This window comes from Suncus etruscus, chromosome 15, assembly GCF_024139225.1.
Source record: "Suncus etruscus isolate mSunEtr1 chromosome 15, mSunEtr1.pri.cur, whole genome shotgun sequence".
Taxonomy (NCBI): domain Eukaryota; kingdom Metazoa; phylum Chordata; class Mammalia; order Eulipotyphla; family Soricidae; genus Suncus; species Suncus etruscus.
In genome coordinates, this window is record NC_064862.1 from 19,546,801 (window position 1) to 19,566,213 (window position 19,413).

Below are 19,413 nucleotides of genomic sequence, written 5' to 3' on the forward strand. Positions count from 1 at the left end.
ACCTGAGATAAGGCAAGGACCCTGCGCCAGCCCTGGTCAGGATGAGCTGGCAAATGCTTCCAGGTGAGGCCTTGGTGTGTGTTTAAGAGGCAAAGGCTTGGTCCCAAGGACACCTTCCTGCCCTTTACATTCAGTACCGTGCCAGCCTGGACAGACAGGGCACTGGCCACTGCCAAACCCCTTCTGGATGCCAGGGCAGACCTTGTCCTGATACTGAAATGAGAGTCCCTTCCCCCCACATCTGATGGGACAGTTCCTTGCCCAGCAGTGTGACCCCCCAATTGCCTTGCCAAATAGTGGCTCTAAGCAGCAACTGTTCTGCCACCGAATCCTCACTGAAAAGTGGCTGGTGGGGGAAGCAGGTCCCTGCCGGGAAGCAGGGCCTGCGTCGGGTGGGTGGCAGGGGCCAGGGTGTAAATGTGAATTATCTGCCTCAAGTCTTGTCACCTGACCCCAAGCTGACTTCCTCGTTCTGTAAATTATTAGGCAGTAGATAGCAATTAGATCATCTTTATTTCTAATTTCAAGTTATTTACAAAGTAGTTTTTGGGGCTGCGTACAACACGACTTAAGTTATACTAGGAGTTTATGTCTTAATAACGGCTCATCCATGTCTTTGCTAAAGGTCCCTTTTGTACCTGCTGTGTCATATGGCAATAAAAGAATTGTTTTGCTAGGAAAGACATTCTGATACTTTCTCCTCGCCTCCTCGTTAGTTCAATGCCCAACCTTCTGCTCCCTGTCCACAAAATAAAGGTTGGTGGTCTCTTCCGGTGGGGAAAGAAGAAAGAACAGCCAATGACTAAAAACCAGAACAACAGAGGACACTTGCCTTGCATGTAGCTCATCTGGGTTCGATCCCCAGCACCCCATAAGATTCCCTGAGACCCATTAGGAGTGATCCCTAAGCTCACAGCCAGGACAACCCCGAAATATAGCTGGGTATGGCCCCAAACGAACGACACGCCCTACTTTTTAGTGGGCAGGATCTTCCGGAATGTCAGGTTGATCCGTGGGGCCAGCACCTTTCTACGGACTGGAAGGCTGTGATACCAGTATGTGTTGGTGGGGGGGTTCATCATAAGGAGGCTCCCGTGTGCCAATGGCAGCCTGACCGAGGCCACCTCCGGCGAGGACGCCTTCCGTCGGGACTCACGGTGGCGGAACACGAAGTCCCGGCAGGCCCCGAAAGTCACAGAGGCAATGGCACTGCCTGGAGCCAGCTCCCTTTCATCATCCCGGTGCTCGCCAATGTGGTCGAGGCCATCTTTGTACCTGGGGGGAGGAGAGATTTGAGGGGGCAGCTGTTAAATTTTCCCACCGTGTGAAATGGCAACGCTGGGGCACTGGCGGAGCCTGTTCAAGGGAGCAGCCCAGCACCTCTGGAAAGCCTGCTCACATCGTTTCTGTTTCTCAACTTTTCTCTCCTTTTTGGCTTTTGGACCACACTCAAGGCTTACTCCTGACTCTGCTCAGAAACCATACCTGGCAGTGGTCAGGGGACCATATTGGGATGATGGGGCTCGAACCCGGGTCAGACTTCTCAATCTTGTTTTTGATTTTAGGGCTATACCTGGTGGTGCTCACTGCCTACTCCTGGCTCTGCTCTCAGGAATTACTCCTGGCAAGTTAGAGAGGCCATATGGGATGCTGGGGATCGAACTCAGGCCAGCCATAAGCAAGGCAAATATCACTCTGGCCCCTCAACCTTTTCCTGACCTCCTTCCGGCCTTGCTTCCTCTCTATGGGTCTCTGTCTCATCGGCTGGCTCCCTACTGTCCCTACACTCCTGTCATGCCCCTCACCCAGTTTTTACCTGTGGCCCCTCGGGCATATCTGTACCCCACAGTGGCCCCTGCCCCCCCAGCACCGCAGTCCCCCTCTCCTCTGCTGTTTTCCTGCCACATTGGCAGCTTGTCTTCACAGACACCCCAAGCTCCCTCCCCTTCTTCCTCCTGAGCTCAGATGTCCCCTTCCCCTCACTGCTCCTCCCAGCTCAGTAGACTGGCAGGGCAATAGTGCTCCCGCCATAGAACTCACTGGCCCCCACATAAGCAGTGCTCTGGAGACGTGCCTTGAAGTGGGGGGCCCCTACTGGGCTCACCTTCCTGTCTGGTACCTCATTGGACTGCTACTTACATACAGAAGAGCAAAACATCACCCCATTTTTGAGAGAGGAGAGTCACCTGTTGACCAGCACGAAGTTGAAGGTCTGACCCGTCACTGCAGAGACCCGATCCCGGGCGCGCTGGAGAATGGGGATCCAGGGCCGTGGCGACAGTGTCAGGCCAGAGAATGTGTAGGTCAGCCCTGTGTCCCCGTATGTCGCCTGCTTCCTGGGTACTGAGTGCCACTTCCCGAACACCTGAACCCTGGCCAGAGCACCTGTGTGGGTCATAAGACAGCTCAGAGCACCCACAGGGAGAGGCCCATTGGCACCCCGAGTCCTCAGGATGGAAAGGAGCAGAAACAAGCTGCCTTCCATCCCTCAGCCCCGCACTCTCAAGGAAGGACAGTGATTCCTTCTCTCCCACACCAGGGACCGATCTTGGGGCTCCGGCTGAGTGACAGGCCTGGCTCCCAACAGTGGTTCCTGCCACTCTTTTAGAGAAACGGATCTTAGTTCAGACTCTTCATTTCTGTCTGTGTGGGCACCAGGTGACAGGGTAGGGGTTAAGGAGCATGTTCAGTGTGCTCATTCGATCTACATGGTCCTCTGAGCATCACTGGAAGTGCCCGGGGACCATCCCCAGGACCACACACAGGACCCAAGCAGCATCTCTCCATCAGGCCCAGCCTGATGCTTACCTGTGAAATATTCCACTTCTTTCTCCAACTCTCGGAAAATCTCATCCGCCTCGGCTTTGCGAAATAGGAGCGTGTAATCGCAGTCCAGGCCTTCGGCCCTGATTCGCTGCCAGCTGGGGTCTGCCAGGTCCTCTGTAGTCCCAGGGGCTGTTCTCCTGAGCCTTTTCCTGCCACTACACTCCTTGTCTTCACCCAGCTCTGGGGAGCCTTCTGCCACCTGCTCCTGTCTCACCTTTCTCAAACGGCAGGCCGTCACCTCCTTACCCAGGAATCGGTCCATCTCAGTTCTCTGAAGTTGCTGCGTGCAGAGACGGGCTGAGTAAGAACAACAACCCCCCCACCTTGCAAAACCTGCCTCTACCAAGGGGTCTCATACCCTTTGGATTATAAGTTTCCTCTGCAATGTGCCCCAGCACCTCCTAGAAAGGATGAGGATGACCTCAAGGCTGGAAGGACCTTCCCTGGGGTTTTTATCCAGTCTCTGGCTACCTGGTTGGGCACCAGACGAGTGGGCCAGATTGCCAAACTTACAAGCCTCCACCTGGCTACCAAGGGCCTGGACACTTTTCCGAGGGTGAGGGGCCATACCTAGTGGGGGTGGGAAGGGTCCCCCTCAGTGCCCATGTGTCCGGGATGGGGCCGGAGCAGTTTGTAGGGCGTTATCTGGGTTCAGTGCCCAATAACACATACAGGTTCCCCAACACTGGTAGGCATGATCTCGTAGTAGACTTTTTTTTTTTTTTGTGAGGGACCACACCCAGAAGCATTCAGGAGTTTCTCCTGGCTCTGTGCTCAGGAATCACTCTTGGTGGGCTCAGAGGACCATACAGGATGGGATGCCAGGAATTGAAGCAGGTGGGCAAGGCAAGCATCCTCCTTGCTGTGTTGGTATTAGCCAGTTTACACTTGGCCTAGTCCCGGCTCTTGGCGGTGGGCTTTGTTTTCCCAATAAAGACTGCTGAAAAAGCCCAGAGGGGAAGCAGCCATCTTGGCTCACCCTTCACATGGTGAAGTGGCTGGCTTGTGGGTGAACAGCTTTCGGTTGTGGGTTCCTGGCCTGTTACTCTTTCCCAATCGTGGGATTATTTCCTTCATCAGAAGAACTACCTACTGGACTCACCTCTTGTCCTACCCGGACTGGGAGCATGGGCATCTCTCCCTCACTAGGGTTTGTGGAACACTCATTCGATTTCATACTGCTGTGCTATCACTCTGGACTCAGTGGGTCAGGATTTTCAAAAGTACCCCTGCTCTACCCAGTTTATATTGCCCCTCTCCCCCCAAAAAAGAAAGCTATGGTTCAAAGTCTTATTGATTGGAAAACTTCCCAGCGAAGGGAAGGGCTCTGTCCAAAAAGTCACCTAGAAAAGCCAAGTCTCCACCTCCTTATCCAGCCACCCCTACACAGTGTTAGAATAAGGAAGGGCAGCAGCAATCTTCAAATGCAATATTCCCCAGCACGAGCTGGGAGAGGAAATAACTAGCACATGGGGTGGGAGTGGGGGGGGGGGGCTCCTCCAGCTTCAGCCAATTCTGCAAACTGGGTTAGAGGGAGGGAAACCTCAGCTGCAAGTTGGGAGATGCAGGCCAATTTGCTTTGGCGCCTCCTGTTGGCTGCCTTCGAGTGTCGCAGGCACCTCTTCCTGGGCCTTGGGGGAAACCGAATTAGTTCTTCATGGATTCCAGCCCAGCCCACCAGATCAGCAGAGGAACAATTAGTTTATGTGATGGCAGGTAGCAGTAGTCAACCTCCTAGGCTTCCATTTCTGTCTCCTGGACTTGAGCTGTGCCTGGACTTGAGAGGACTTAACTCCTCTGGGCTGTGCTTCCACCTCACCTGTACAAAACCTAGGGCTGGAACACACCTCTGCATGAATCCATGCAAGAGCACAGGTTCCATCCCTGGCAGCTGGCATGACACAGACCCAAGCAGTGGACCTGGAGCACTCAGTCCTCCAGCACCTCCAACCTGGCAATTTCGGGGGTGGCCTCTAGGTGTCCCACCCCCAAATCCTTTGTTTTGTAAAGCCAAGGATGTATTACAAGTGATTGTATGATTCATATTTGGTTCTATATTTGCTTGAATGTTTTGTGCCCTGGCTGGCTCAGTGGGGGAGAACTGGGCTTTGCTTTCAGTGTTCTGGTACAGTTTGCAGAGTTTGACAAACAGTCTCAGGTGCGTGATCACCACCACCACCACACTCATGGTGCCTAAACCCACAACATTCCTCCAACTTGCAATCTTACATTGCACCTGAAAACCACCTGTTTATCCTTGTCCCTATAATGTCGCCATTTCTGGAATTATTTCCGGAAACATTTCTAAGTGAAATCACAATATAGCTATCATCTTTGGAGTCTGTCCATTCCAAGTAACACTTTCTAGTTTTATTTTTATGGGGGGTGGGAGGGAATTGGGGCCACATTGGTGGCATGCTGGGGTCGGTCCCAGGTGGGTCGTGTGCAAGGCAACACTGTGCAGTAACACTTTTTAATGTATCCCTGTTGATCGAACCGTGGTCCTTCCTTGGCTAGAGCTTGCAAAGCAGACACCTTACCTCTAGCGCCACCTCGCCGGCCCCAATTATTTTATATTTTAAGCACCATGGTATTCCAAATAGTAGGGCCTCAAGCATACATAAGTCGACCTAGCATTACACCCTCTCCCAGAGGGCCCACTGCCTTCCATCACTGTACTTTCTCAGGGGATCCCCCTTGCCTTATCCATCCACCCCCTTCCCTCCCCGGGAGTGAGCTTCCTACAGAACACCAGTTCTGGGGGTTTCTGTTGCCTTTGGACATTGGTTATTCCCCTACGAAGTTTCGAAGTTTCTTGACATCCTGCACCAAGTGTCTGTCCCTCTCCTTCGTACTCTCGGAACCCCCATCCACCGCAGAGACTTCATCTTTTCCAAATCATTTATTCATTCCTCTGTTCTTGGACTCTGGGGTTGTTTCTAGATTTGCTTAGAAATCGCTCCTGCCAGGTTCAGGGGGCGCCCTATGGGATGCTGGGGATCGAACCGGGGTCGGTCCCGGGTTCTAAGATTTTTCTAGATTGTTTTGGACTGCAGCCAGCAAGGTGGGAAAGAAGCCCATCCCTCCATCCCTCCCTCCCTCCAGGTCAACTGTCCTACCTAGGCCCGGGGGCGTCCCCGCGCATGCGCACCAGCCCTCGCCCAACCCCCTCGCCCCTCGCCCCCCGCCCAAGCCCGGCTCAGCGCATGCGCGGGCTCTTGGCGCCAATTTTCTAACCTCGGGTCGGCAGGCGGGCGGCGCGGCGCTGCGGCTGAGATGATCGGCCAGAAGAGCCTCTTCGCCTTCTTCTCCCCAAGCCCCTCTGCAAAGCGCCGCGCAAGCAGCCCCGAGCCCGCCGGCCGGTGCACAGGCGGCGCGGCAGCCGAGAATGGAGCTGAAGCGGTGAGGCGCGCGAGGAGCGGCGCGGGGCCCGGGCAGGAGGCGGGAGGCGCGGCGGGCCTGGCTCGACCTCGGGCCGCGGTTTCCCGGTGTCCCCGGGTGTCCGGCCCGGCGGCGGCCACACGTGTATTGAAAGAGCCGCGGCGGCGGCCATGTTGGCGAGGCCAGCCAATGAGAACGCGCCTCGGAACGGCGCGGCCAATCAGAGGCGCCGGGAGGCGGGACTTGGCCGGGGTTTTATTTTTGGCGCGAAAAGAACGCGTGGGCCGCGCCGTGAGGGGCGGGGCGAGCAGCCTTTCTGGGTCTGCGGCAGCCACGTTGGCCGGGCCAGCCAATGGGAACGCGCCTCAGAGCCGCGCGGCCAATCAGATGCACGGAGGGGCGGGGCTTGGGCTGGGTTGTTTTGGCGCGAAAAGAGCAAGTGGCCGCGCCGGAAGGGGCGGGGCGAGCGGTCCTCCAGGCTCTGCGCTCAGGAACCGCTCCTGGCAGGCTCGGGGGACCCCTCTGGGGTGCCCGGGAGTCGACCCCGGGTCGGCCCACGTTGCCAAGCTAGAGCCCTCCTCGCTGAGCTCTTTCACCCCCCACCCCCCTCCGGCTTCTGAGTTCTGAGCTCGGAGAGTTGGGGGGCTGCAAAAATATAAGTGGGGGCTCAGCACTAAAAATAAAAAAGCAAAGCCTGGGGCCGGAGAGATAGCACGGAGGTAGGGCTTGCATGCAAAAGAACGGGAGTTCGAATCCCATGAGTCCCCCCTCCCCTTGAGCCTGCCAGGAGCCATTTCTGAGCGCAGAGTCTGAAGGAACCCCTGAGCGCTGGTGGGTGTGACCCAAAAATCGAGTTAAAAAAAAAACAAGGCCTGGCTGGACCTCAGCCCCAGCTGGCCCCAACTCCGCCCTACCTGCAACTCCCCTTGCACCTGGATCCAGGCTGGAGAGGAGGCCCGGGAATGCGCATTTTCCGCCCTCGGCTCTGGCTCTTCGGGGCCGCTTCGCAGGCCTCCGGGCGGCTGATGTTGCTGCAGCAGCTCACGAGCCGCCTGTGCACCCGCCGCTTGCAGGACCAGGACCGCCCGGCTAAGAAGGCCCGCAGCGGAGCCCAGGAGGAGCCCGAGCCCGGCAGGCCTGCCGCGACGCCCCTGAGCCCCGAGCAGCTGGTCCGCATCGAGAGGAACAAGGCGGCCGCCCTGCTCAGGCTCGCGGCCCGCAACGTGCCGCCGGGACTGGGCGAGAGCTGGAAGCAGCAGCTGCGCGGGGAGTTCGGGAAACCTTACTTCATCAAGGTAGGCCGGGCCGGGCCGGGCTGGGCCCCCCCCAGTACCGGAGCAGCGCGATTCCGGCTCCCCGTTTCCTCCCGATGCATGGTGGCATCATGGATACTCATGCATAGGGGGTCTGCCCTGCTATTTGCCTGTTTTTGCATGCATTGTATTTGTTTTTTCCGAGGCTACTCCTAGCCCTGCTTGGGGGGAGGGGAGCCCCAAGCGGTGCTCATGAATTTTGCAAAGCCAGCGCCTTACCCTGCACTGTCGGTGGGGACAGCCCCGCTGTTTCCAACGCGCCTGTTTAGGTCAGCTAAGGTTCTGGAGATTTCCCTCAAAGCGAACCCCGAACCTGGCTGGGTCTCAAAGGGACGTGGCTGGCACCTACCGGAAATGGAACCGATCTGGACCAATCAGTGTGGTCCAATCTCCGATCTGCCCGGAGAAGAAAGGGGGAGCGGGAGCTGAATGGAGGCTTTTTATTTGTTTTCCTTTTTGCTTAGTTTTTATGTTTACTTATTGTTTGTTTTGGGCCATACTCAGCGGTGCTTTGGGTTTACTTCTAACTTTGACTAGGGATCATTCCTGGCAGGGCTCAAGGGACCCCATGAGTACCCGGGATTGAACTGCTCTCCACCTACTTTCTTTACTTTTCTTTTTTTTTGGTTTTGGTTTTGGTTTTGGGCCCACACCCAGCAGCGCTCAGGGGTTGCTCCTGCCTGGCTCTCTGCTCAGAAATAGCTCCTGGCAGGCAAGGGGACCATATGGGGTGCTTGCAAGGCAAACGCCCAACCGCTGTGCTTTCCTCACCGGCCCTTTACCCCCAAAAAATTTGAATATGGGGCCGGAGAGATAGCATGGAGGTAAGGCGTTTGCCTTGCTTGCAGAAGGTCGATGGTTCGAATCCTGGCAGCCCATATGGTCCCCTGAGTGCTGCCGGGGTGTGACCCAAACCCCCCTCCCCCCAAAAAAATAGAGTATGAGGAAGTGGCTTGCTAGCTTGGCTTGTAAGCTGCTTTATTGAATTTCTAACAGGCTTTCTAGTAAAAATCTGACTTTATAGCTAGCTCCTTTCTCTTTAAATCAGCTCATGGGATTTGTGGCAGAAGAAAGAAAACATTACACGGTTTACCCACCCCCCGACCAAGTCTTCACATGGACCCAGATGTGTGACATAAGAGATGTGAGTAGGGAGGGGCATGGCATGAAAAAAATCTAGCAGCTGTAATTCTGCCCAGGGCACAAAGCCCAGGCTCTCCTCCCATTTTGGTGGAGGGGGTTACACCTGGAGGTACTTGGGGACTACCGGTACTCCCATCTGAGTGCTCAGGAAGTGGAACTATGGGTTATTGCACGTGCTTACCGACCCTCTGAGTTGACACCTAGGCTTGACTTGTCAGCACTAAATTTACTGTTGTTGCTCCCGAGGAAACTGTCCTTGGATCGTTTGCCCCTTTGTGTTCATCTCCTGGTTTTTATCTTGTATCTTCTTGAGCCTTGAAACCACGCCCATGGTTGGCTGTCATTGTGATGCTGGTAGACAGACCCAAGACCTGGAGGTTTTTGTCCTTTCCCAATACTTCCGAGCAGGGTGTGAGGGCGACCTGCCTGCAACATGTCACTCCATTGATCGCCAGGGTTGATTTCGGCAGTGAGTTAGCTCTCCTGAGCGCTTCTGTTGGGAAGCCTGTCTGGTTTTTGTCTTGTTTGTTTAGATTTTGGGACCACACCCAGCAACACTCAGGTCATTCCTGGCTCTGCACTCAGAAATTACTCCTGCCAGGCTCCAGGACCAAATGGGATGCCAGGGATCAAACCCTGCTTGGCTGCATTCAAGGCAAACAGTCTCTCCACTGTGCTGTGCTATCACTCTATCACTCTGGTTCCTTGTTTGTGGTTTTGCAACGGATGAACTTGGAGAGCTGAGAAGACTGACCACATCCCACACCTGGGCTGCCTCCTTGGGGGTCGCAAGGTTCCCTGCGTTATTGTTTTTGGGCCACACTTGGCAGGGCTCAAGGGTTTCTCCTGACTCTGCTCAGGAATCACCCCTGTTCTGCATGGGCATTGACCCTGGGTTGACATTGTGCTAGGCTCCACCTCCTCACCGCTGTGTTAAACCCTCTGCTGCCTTCTCTGGCAGCTCCTAGCCAGGTTTCTTCTCTGGAGCCCTTCCGTGTGCCCAGCACCTACTTACCTGGGACATTGGTACACTTTGTTCTGATTCTTTTTCCCCTCCCCTGTTTTGTAAACTGAGGGCAAGAGGCCTATGGTGTAATGTACCTGTTCTGTCATCTAGACAGAACAGCTAGCCTCTCCCTGCTTGGCTAGTTTCTCCATTTTTATCCTACAGCCCGTTTCTGAACGTAAAAGAACCCAGGCCTGTGACGTACGGTGCTATATTGCACCTTATTTGACTAGTACGCCCTGTTTTTGAGTCCCTGCAATGACTAAACAGGGAGAAAGAAACTTCAATCTTCTGGAATCAGAAGGGACCAGGGAGTGGGGTGGGGAGGTACTTGAGAAGGAGCAGAGGAGCCCCAGAATCTGAGAATGCAGGAGATGAGCGTCCCAGCAGCTGGCAAGGCCCAAGGAGGCCTCCTGACCAACCATAGGTTGGGTAAAGAGCATGTGGGTGGAGGAGGGTTCACAGAAGGCTCCCTAGGAGTTGGAAGGTAGGCGAGTGCATCCGAGAACCAGAGTGATGCCCCAGAAGAGCACCTTATTTGTGAACCTTTCACTGCTGCACTCAGCCCTTTGACGTGACCTCATTCAAGAGTGAAAGGTCCAGATACCCTGGGCTGGAGTGATAGCATGGTGAGGAGGGCGTTTCTTTTGCACGAAGCCCACCCAGGTTCCAACCCTGTGTTCCATAGCCCCCCCCCCCCCAATCTGCCAATCTGTCAGAGAGAGCACTGACGGATATGACCCAAGAACCAAAAAATGAAAATAAATAATTGGGAAGTAAACGGACTTTCCCGTCAGTGATTGGGCCTGTCTGTTGACACAGAAGACTCCAAAAGTCTGACATGGGCATATGTTGTCATGGGTTGATACCTCACCCTAAGTTATAGATGAAGGGCAAGGTGGGGGCCCCTTTTTGGACAGCTGTGCCACACCACTCAAGACCAACGGGTACTTAGTAATCCAAGGAAGGAAGGGGAGGAGCAGAGGGGAGTGGGTCTTTTCTTGCTTCCCACCTGCCCCATGAATGAGTGAGTGAATGGGTGAACGACTCACCTGCTGGGCTTAGCCACCTCCCCCCTCAGGCCTGCAGCTGATGGCTCTTGTGCCTGGTGTCTGCAGGTGAAAGTGGTTGTCCTGGGACAGGATCCGTACCACGGACCCAACCAAGCGCATGGGCTGTGCTTTAGCGTCCAGAGACCTGTTCCTCCACCACCCAGGTACACTCGGGGGCCCGAGCTGGCTGGGGAAAGAGGGAGGTGTGTGTGGGTGTGTGTGTGTTTATGTGAGGAGGGGTCACTAGCAAGAGGTAGGGGTGTGTGTGTGTGTTTATGTGAGGAGGGGTCACTAGCATTGGGAGCACTACTAGACTTGGGGGACTAATCTCTTGAGAGAGGCAGCTCGTGTGCTGCGAGGTTAGCTGCAGTCCTTTGATGGCCCTGTGGTCCTCCAGGGGCTGCCCCTAAAGCCTGGATTCACATGGATTCTCCACACGTTCCCTCACCTTTGAGAATCTACTCGATGTGTATTTGCTTGTATCCTTTCCGCTTGTTTGCAGCTTGGAGAACATTTATAAGGAGCTGTCGACAGACATAGATGGTTTCGTTCACCCTGGCCATGGGGACCTATCCGGGTGGGCTAGACAAGGTAAACCAAGTTGCACGGCCAGGAACTGAGCACAGCTGCAAGCACCTTGCTGCTTAGTGCTCTGTCCTGTTCATCTTGCTTTCTTGGATCATCTGGTCTTTAAAAGTCTTTTTTTTTCCTTTTAATTCTTCTGATTTGGGGACCATACCTGGTGGTGCACATGGGTGGTTACAGGAATCACCTGTAATGGGATGCCAAGGATCAAACCTAGGTTGGGGGTGCATTTGTAGGCAAGCATTCTCCCTCCTGTACTATCGATTCAGTGCCTTGGGTTTTTTTTTGTTGCTGTTGTTTTGTTGTTTTTGGTTTTTGGACGACATCCGGCAGCGCTCAGGGGTTACTCCTGGCTTTCTGCTCAGAAATCGCTCCTATGGGATGCTAGGATTTGAACTACCATTGGTCCTGGGTCAGCCTCTTGCAAGGCAAATGCCCTACTGTTGTGCGATCGCTCCGGCCCCAGCCTTGCATTTTAATTTTTTGTTTGTTTTGGGGTCACACCCGACAGCGCTCAGGGGTTACTCCTGGCTCTATGCTCAGAAATCGCTCCTGGCAGGCTCGAAGGACGCCGGGATTCGAACCACTTTTTTTCTGCATGCAAAGCAAACACCCTACCTCCATGCTGTCTCTCCGGCCCTAGCCTTGCATTTTTTTAAAAGGAGGTTCAGAGCGGCTGTAAGCAAGAGCACAAGCAGAAAAGGCGTTTGCCTTGTACACACACAGCCAACCTGGGTTCGATACCTGGCATTTTTCATAGCACTGCTGGATGTGGCCCAAAATCCAAAGGTGGGGGTTTCTTTCTTTTTTTTTTTTTTTGAGGGGGGGTCACACCTGGCGGTGCTCAGGGGTTACTCCTGGCTGCCTGCTCAGAAATAGCTCCTGGCAGGCACTGGGGACCATATGGGACACTGGGATTCGAACCAACCACCTTTGGTCGTGGTTCGGCTGCTTGCAAGGCGAACGCCGCTGTGCTATCTCTCCAGGCCCAGGTGGGGGTTTCTAAGCAAGGACTGTATAACACATGCTCCCTGTAGCCTACTGCAACTGCAAACAGCCGAGAGGATGGCTGGGATATGTGTGACCACCCTTCTAGCCTAATTGCAGAGCACTGTTGCATCACAGGTGGAGCCCCCAGTGGCTGGGTCTGAACTGACCTGCTTCAGCCGCCTCACCCACTTTCCGGGCTGTGTCCATAGGTGTCCTCCTCCTCAATGCCGTCCTCACGGTGCGCGCGCATCAAGCCAACTCCCATAAGGAGCGAGGGTGGGAGCAGTTCACCGACGCGGTGGTGTCCTGGCTGAACAACAACTCCCGAGGTCTCGTCTTCTTGCTCTGGGGATCCTACGCCCAGAAGAAGGGCAGTGCCATCGACAGGGTAGGTCTGGGACACTCAGCTCACCGGTGGCTGGCTTAGAACCAGACCGGAAGCTCGACATAGCTCATGATTCGCGTTACCCTCTTTTTTTCTGGCCAGGATTGTATCTAGTCATGATCGGGGACCATGTAAAATCCCTTGTGCAAGATAAGTAAGCCTTAGCTTATATAATAAGCCCATCTCCCTGGCTTCAGGCACCTCTACTGAAGGCAAGACAAGACCCAGTGTGAACAATGTACCCGGGTTCGTGCAATTAAGTGCAGGGCCAGGACCTGAACCAGCTCTGGGAAGCCTGCTCTCCACCGTGCTAAGCTGCCTGACCACAGTGCTGACCTTTGCTCTCACCTTCTCAAGGCAGGATGGGTTGAGAAACAGTTGTTTCCTGTATGGAAAGACTTGGCTGAGGAAACAAGGGGCTGAGCCAGGTTGGACGCTGCCCCCTGGCAGGCGTTACATTGTAGGCCCTGAACCACAGCAGCACTGGACTAAACCTTGAGCACCACCAAGTGTGGGGTTCCCCCCCAAAAAACGAAACCAAGCTGCAGCTAGTCATCTATACCTGCTCTCCTGGTGCAGACACATGGGTAATGGGGTGTGGGGAGCTGAGCTCCGTCCTCCTGAGGACCCCCGTGCTCCCCCACTCCATCCGCAGCCAATGTCATGAGTGAAATCTTGAGTCTTAAGATAATGGGCACTGGCAGCTGCCCAGCCAGTGCTCAGTGAAGGCAGATCATAGTTCTCCACACCCTGCAAACATGGTGCCTCACTGGCAGTGCAGTAGGGGTGAGGCAGGGTTCATCCGGGTGGGGAGAGGGTATTGCCCTGCGGGGCCAAGGCTGCCCAGCCACAGGTTTTCCTCCTTCTCTTGCAGAAGCGGCACCACGTGCTACAGACGGCCCACCCCTCCCCGCTGTCCGTGTACCGGGGCTTCTTTGGGTGTAGACATTTCTCTAAAGCCAATGAGCTGCTGCAGAAGTCTGGCAAGGAGCCTGTCGACTGGAAGGCACTGTGAGCCCGAGCAGAAGCCTGGGTCATCGGCAGTTTTCTCGAAGCTGCCTTTCAAGCGTTCGTGTCTCTTAGGAAGCTGAGTCAAAGGAAGTGGGGGAAATGGTTTCTCTGGAGTCAGATGGGGAAGAAGTTTCTGGAAAGCAGCCTTGAACCCAGCTGGGCAAGTTGGTTGACATTTGCCAGCCAGAGACAGACAAGACTGTTAACTGCACCCATGTCCCATGTCCCGTGTGTGCCATTGTGTATCCACGCACTCTTCTGGGAGCTGGAGCTGAGACTGGGCAGGGTGTGTCTGTCCAGAAGGGCCTGGTGCCCACCCGATTGGCCACCTCTAGGGTCTTCACTGAGCACTGAGCCCTTCCATGGAGGGACCGTACAACCTCATGCCAATTTCCAGAAGTCCTGGATGAGACTGTCACCAGGGCTGAAGAAGGGTCAGCACAGTTGCTTGGGGATCGGGTCCTGCATCGACTTACTGTGTGTGGAGGAAGAAGGGGTTTGCTTCCTTCCAGGGTTAAGAGGCACTGCGAGTATCCCATGTTGGGGTTTTTAAGGCTTTGCAAACTGCCACTTTTTGTACAAGCTAAAGTCACTGGGTTTGGGGGCTGGTTTTTGTGTTTTGTTTTGGTTATTTTCCTTTCTGGAGGATTTTGCTTTTATTAAGTGTAGGTGTATGTACATTGTTAGGTTTTCAATCCCTGAAGAGAATCTTTATTCTGTTTGACTGTTCCCTCTGGCCCAGAGAAGCTTCTGGGTTCACCATTTATAGGCCAGGAATCAGTAATAAAGATTGTTGAGAATGCTACAGAATTTGCCCAGTGGGTTTTTGTCTGAGGAATTATTCCTAGTGGTGCTCAGGGAACTAAAATGAATGTTGGGGATTGAACCTGGGTCGGTCGTGTGCAAGGCAAAGGCCCTCCCCACTGTACTGTCTGGTCCTAAGATGCTTTGTTTCTTTGCCTCTAACTTTGGGGTCCTCCCCTAAGCATAATATTGGACTGGATCTGGACCAGATTCTGAAAAGGTAAGTTGGGAGGGAATGTTAAGAGCTGCCAAGAATAAATCATTCTAAAAACAAGAAATGGGTTGTGTTTTGGGTCAGATGTTGAACTTCAGAGATGAGGAACAAGGGTCTTAAATGCCTGTGCTTTCCACTACCAGCACAGATTTCTAAGGGACCCCCCATAAAACCTCAAGGGATAGACTTGAACCTGCTGAGCTCAAGCTTTGCCCCAAGAACCTGGTGCCCAATCCAGTCCCCTCCCCCTTTATTATCCTCCCTGCCTCATTAATTTCTTAAGGTACTAGGCAGCTTGCCAGGAGCACTCCCATCAGCACTGCTAGAGTACCCCTACCCATTTCCCCCAAGTGATAGATTCTGGGGTTGAGGCACTACCATCTCCCCAGCATAGCCTGGTGTGGACCTGAAGGCTCCCTTGCACTGCCAAAGTGACTGGGTACTCCCACACCCCAAGGCCAGGCAGGCATCCTCAGACCTCTCCTGTTGAACTCTCCTGAGCAGGCCCAGGCGACAACCTTGTCAGGAGTGGCTTTTGGACCTCCCGAGCACTGCTTAGGAGCTCTCCAGACTAAAAACAGTACTGTGGAAAGCTGGGAGACTCCAGCCAGGACCAATTCCTGTTCTTGTTTCCCTTCTCAGGCTTAAGGCATTGTTCTTCTTGGGCACCTTGGTACCAGGAAGTCAGTCAGCAAAATGTTGGGGACCTAAGTCATAAAATAATTAATCCCATCCAAGCCACTATCTGTTCTTGATAGGAATCCAGTTGCCCCAGGTCAGAATGGGGCCTCTACTAACTGGCTTCCTTCAGCCCTCAGGCCTCCATCAGCCAACTGTCTCGGGGCCTGGATTGGGGGAGCCAAACTGATGGCGTCAAGCCACACCTTTTCATCCGCCCCAGGGCCCGGAGATGTAGCCTGAACGGACAGCAGCTCCTGGATTGGGGGAGCCAAGCTGATGGCGTCAAGCCACACCTTTTCATCTGCCCCAGGGCCCGGAGATGTAGCCTGAACGGACAGCAGCTCGAAGATGCTGCACTGAAGGGGCCCTGATGGGTTGGGGGCTGCAGAGCTGGGATCAATCTCTGCTTCACCTAGTGATCTTGGCCAGAAGCAGGGTCTGGAGGTGTGTTTGAAAGGTTGAATTTTGATGAGTGGAGATCTGTGCTCTTCAGCGTTCATTCCTATGTCTGGTCCTCCCCCCCCCCAAAGTCGTGTGTAGAGTGACAAAAGGTTTTGGGGTGAACTGTGAGTGCCCCACAAGCCTCTCAGTCACTTGGAGAAGCTAAAAAATGGCTTTCCCCTGTCCTATCCCCCAGGAACCAAATTATTTGGCCTGCAGGAGAGTGTGGACTTTTTAGAGAGGGAGCTAGGGTGTCACTTATGTTGTATTTGGGGACTGGTTCCAGGGCTTGAAGGTCCTATGCACCTGCCTTTGGACCCATTTGCCTTGTTCCACGCTGTTTATTTTTGTTTTTTAGTGTGTGGATAGATGGATCCATCACTGAGCTTTCTCAATCCCAAGATGTTTGAAGAAACAGATTTTTCTATTAGTGTTCTTATGTAGGATGGGAAAATGGGGATTGGTTTCCAAGACTTACTGAGCTAGGAAATACAATGTCTCAGAAACAAATGGATGTGGGGAGAGAATATGAATACGTTGGCATATGGATGGGGTAGGAGAGAGTTAAGGTCTTTTGTGATTTGGTTTTTTTAATTTTGATTTTGGACCACACTCCGTGGTGCTTAGGGGTTCCTCCTATCTCAGAAATCACTCCTGGCAGGCTCAGGAAACATGAGATGCAGGGTGCAAACCCAGGTTGGCCTTGTGAAAGGCAAACACCCTCCCTACTGTGCTATCACTCTGCTCTGGCTCCTGAAGGAGTTAAGGTCTTTTATTGTTTGTTTTTGAGTTTTGGGTCACACCCAGCACTCAGGGGTTTACTCCTGGCTTTGAACTCAGAAATAGCCCTTTGACTGACTGGGATTCAAACCACTGTCCTGGATTGGCTGCAAGGCAAATACTCTACTGCTTTGCTACCTCTCTGGCCTCCAATTAAGGTGGTGATGTGTTCTTTTTGTTTTGGTTTTTGGTTTTTGGGTCACACCCGGTGGTGCTTTGGGGTTACTTGTGGCTCTATGCTCAGAAATCGCTCCTGTCAGGCTCTGGGGACCATATGGGATGCTGGGGTTCGAACCACCGTCTGTCCTGGGTTGGCTGCTTGCAAGGCAGATGTCTTACCACTGTGCTATCTATCTACTTCGAGTTAAGGTCTTTTTTTTTTTTTTTTTTTTTTTTTGGTTTTTGGGTCACACCTGGCATTGCTCAGGGGTTACTCCTGGCTGTCTGCTTAGAAATAGCTCCTGGCAGGCACGGGGGACCATATGGGACACCAGGATTCGAACCAACCACCTTTGGTCCTGTAACAGCTGCTTGCAAGGCAAGTGCTGCTGTGCTATCTCTCCGGGCCCGAGTTAAGGTCTTTTAAAGTACTGAATTTCACTCCAATTTATAGATTTGGAACACAACAGGGCCAAGCACATGCTTTGCCAGCAGGACACCTGGGTTTGACCACCCTGGTCCTCATAGTCTCTTGAGCAATGACAGCAACCCCAGGCACTGCTGAGTATAAAACATCCCCAAACAGTAAATTTGTGTCTTGTATACAAGCTATGTGAGAGAAGCTTAGCAGGTTTTTTGTCTCGTTGGTTAGTTTTCTCATGGGGGATTTCCCTGGATGAGAAACCAACCATTTGCCCCAGAGCCACTGATTCCAACTCACTTAAGTGACCCAGACTCCAAAATCCAGTTGACTTGACACTGCCCAGGGCATGAATATTTGAGTCCTCAGGGGAGACATTTAATGGTGCCTTAAAAAAAAACCCTGAAGGGGCAGGAGGGGCTAGCACAGTGGGAGGGCCTTTGCCTTGCACTTGACCTTCCCAGGATTCATCTCAGCATTTCATGTGGTTCCTTAAGCAGTGACAGGGCTGATTCCAGAGCCTGGAGTAACCCCTGAGTGCTGCTGGGTGTGACCTAAAAACCAAATACAGTTCCCTGAAGTTTTGCCTCCCCACTCCCAGGAGACAAAGTATGGGGGCTAGTGGTGGCCAGGGGACATGAGAGAAACAAGCCAATCATGCACTTCCTGCTTCCCATTCAGTGAAGGAAATTCTCCAGAGTAGATCCTGAATTTACCCTTCTTTCAAGGAGGGAGGGGGTCCCTTGAAAGCACCCAGAGAGGGGCCGGAGAGATGACGTGGAGGTAAGGCATTTGCCTTGCATGCAAAAGGTTGGTGGTTCTAATCCTGGCATCCCATATTGTCCCCCGTGATTGCCAGGAGCTGCCAGAAGCGAGCGATTTCTAAGCATAGAACCAGGTGTGGGGCCGGGCGGTGGCGCTAAAGGTAAGGTGCCTGCCTTGCCTGCGCTAGCCTTGGACGGACCACGGTTCCATCCCCCGGTGTCCCATATGGTCCCCCAAGCCAGGAGCAACCCCTGAGCGTTACCGGGTGTGGCCCAAAAACCAAAAAAAAAAAAAAAAAAAAAAAAAAGGAACCAGGTGTGACCCAAAAGCCAAAAACCAAAAAAAAAAAAAAAAAAAAAAGCACCCAGAGAAGGGTTGGAGTGATAGCATGGAGGTAGGGTTTTTGCCTTGTATGCAGAAGGATGGTGGTTCGAATCCAGGCATCCTATATGGTCCTATATGGTCCTCTGAGTGTTCCTGGGTGTGACCCAAAAACGGAAAGAAAGAAAAAAAAAGCACCCAGAGAAAAGGGTGCTGGGACAGAGAGGAGAAAAAGCTCCCAGAGGAAGAGGTGTTGGGACAAAGAATGTCACACTTGACAAGTAGCACAACAAAGCACCCCAGAGGATCCTAAAGAGAAGGAACCTCCAAGCCACTGTCCCTCTTGCTGCCTTTCGCCTCCAGCCACTGAAATGAGGCTGGGGCAACACGACTGCACCCCTGGATTTTGTGGGACCTCATTGCCCTTTTGTGAGGCCTCTGCCTTCCTACTGCCAGCTCCCACGAGGACCTGGAGGTGACCTTTGTCCCGCATGCCTGCAGCCTTCCCTCCCCCCACAGAACATTCTTTGACCTCCGCCAGGCTGCTGACCCCACGTGGCGGGAGCCTGCTAAGAAATAGGAGGGGGGGCTGTTTGGTTCGACTTTACTACACCCCACCCTGTGCATTTTCTTGAGTAGTGGACCCCCTGGGGAGAGGTTTGACCAGATCTTTCGTAGGGAGAAGCCAGATTAGGGAGGGATCCCCCAAACTCATAATGGGCTCCAGTACCCACTGAATTCTCCAACGCCCGCCAAGTGTATTTACAGCGTGTCCCAGGCGGGTTCAATGACTTCACTTTGCTTCCAACAACTCGGACTTTAGATGCTCCGTGGCTTCCCGTCCAAAGCATTTAGAAATGAAGTGTGTTAAGGGTTTGGAGTGAGCAGGGTGGAGCTTCCCTGGGGAGGGTGGCAGCGCCGTGGGGGGGGGGACCAAAGGGAGAGCCAGCGTGGGACCTTTTTCTGCTCAGCCTGGGTGGTTCTGGTCTTGGCGCTGGCAGGTGAAGTGATTGCCAGGACTAGGACTATTTTTAACCCACTACTGCCAGGCCATCGGAAAGGTGACATTTACAGTCTCTGTGTCGAAGCCAACAAGGAACTTGGAAAGGAAATGGAGGCCTGAGAACATGCAGAG

The 19,413-nt window shown here is 53.6% G+C and overlaps 2 protein-coding genes across 2 annotated transcripts; one reads left to right on the forward strand and one right to left on the reverse strand.

Moving 5' to 3' along the window:
* Positions 1-814: 814 nt before the first annotated feature.
* Positions 815-7,838, reverse strand: ALKBH2 (alkB homolog 2, alpha-ketoglutarate dependent dioxygenase). Its single transcript, XM_049789372.1, has 4 exons — positions 7,740-7,838; positions 2,809-3,106; positions 2,187-2,385; positions 815-1,275 (listed from the first exon to the last, which is right to left on the reverse strand). The coding sequence occupies exons 2-4, from the start codon at positions 3,086-3,088 to the stop codon at positions 969-971; spliced, it is 786 nt and encodes a 261-aa protein (XP_049645329.1). The 5' UTR covers positions 3,089-3,106; positions 7,740-7,838; the 3' UTR covers positions 815-968.
* Positions 6,103-14,103, forward strand: UNG (uracil DNA glycosylase). Its single transcript, XM_049789393.1, has 7 exons — positions 6,103-6,228; positions 7,287-7,502; positions 8,569-8,664; positions 10,788-10,885; positions 11,224-11,312; positions 12,506-12,684; positions 13,556-14,103. Exons 1-7 carry the CDS (start codon positions 6,103-6,105, stop codon positions 13,694-13,696), a joined length of 945 nt encoding a protein of 314 aa, XP_049645350.1. The 3' UTR covers positions 13,697-14,103.
* Positions 14,104-19,413: the final 5,310 nt, after the last annotated feature.

Coding starts and splice junctions, on each gene's coding strand:
- ALKBH2 (XM_049789372.1), bottom strand. CDS start 3,088: ATGGACCGATTCCTGGGTAAGGAGGTGACGGCCTGCCGTTTGAGAAAG. Junction 2,386..2,808: donor AGAAGTGGAATATTTCACAG/GTAAGCATCAGG, acceptor TGACCCACACAG/GTGCTCTGGCCAGGGTTCAG. Junction 1,276..2,186: donor AACTTCGTGCTGGTCAACAG/GTGACTCTCCTC, acceptor TCCTCCCCCCAG/GTACAAAGATGGCCTCGACC.
- UNG (XM_049789393.1), top strand. CDS start 6,103: ATGATCGGCCAGAAGAGCCTCTTCGCCTTCTTCTCCCCAAGCCCCTCT. Junction 6,229..7,286: donor CCGAGAATGGAGCTGAAGCG/GTGAGGCGCGCG, acceptor TTGCAGGACCAG/GACCGCCCGGCTAAGAAGGC. Junction 8,665..10,787: donor AGATGTGTGACATAAGAGAT/GTGAGTAGGGAG, acceptor TGGTGTCTGCAG/GTGAAAGTGGTTGTCCTGGG.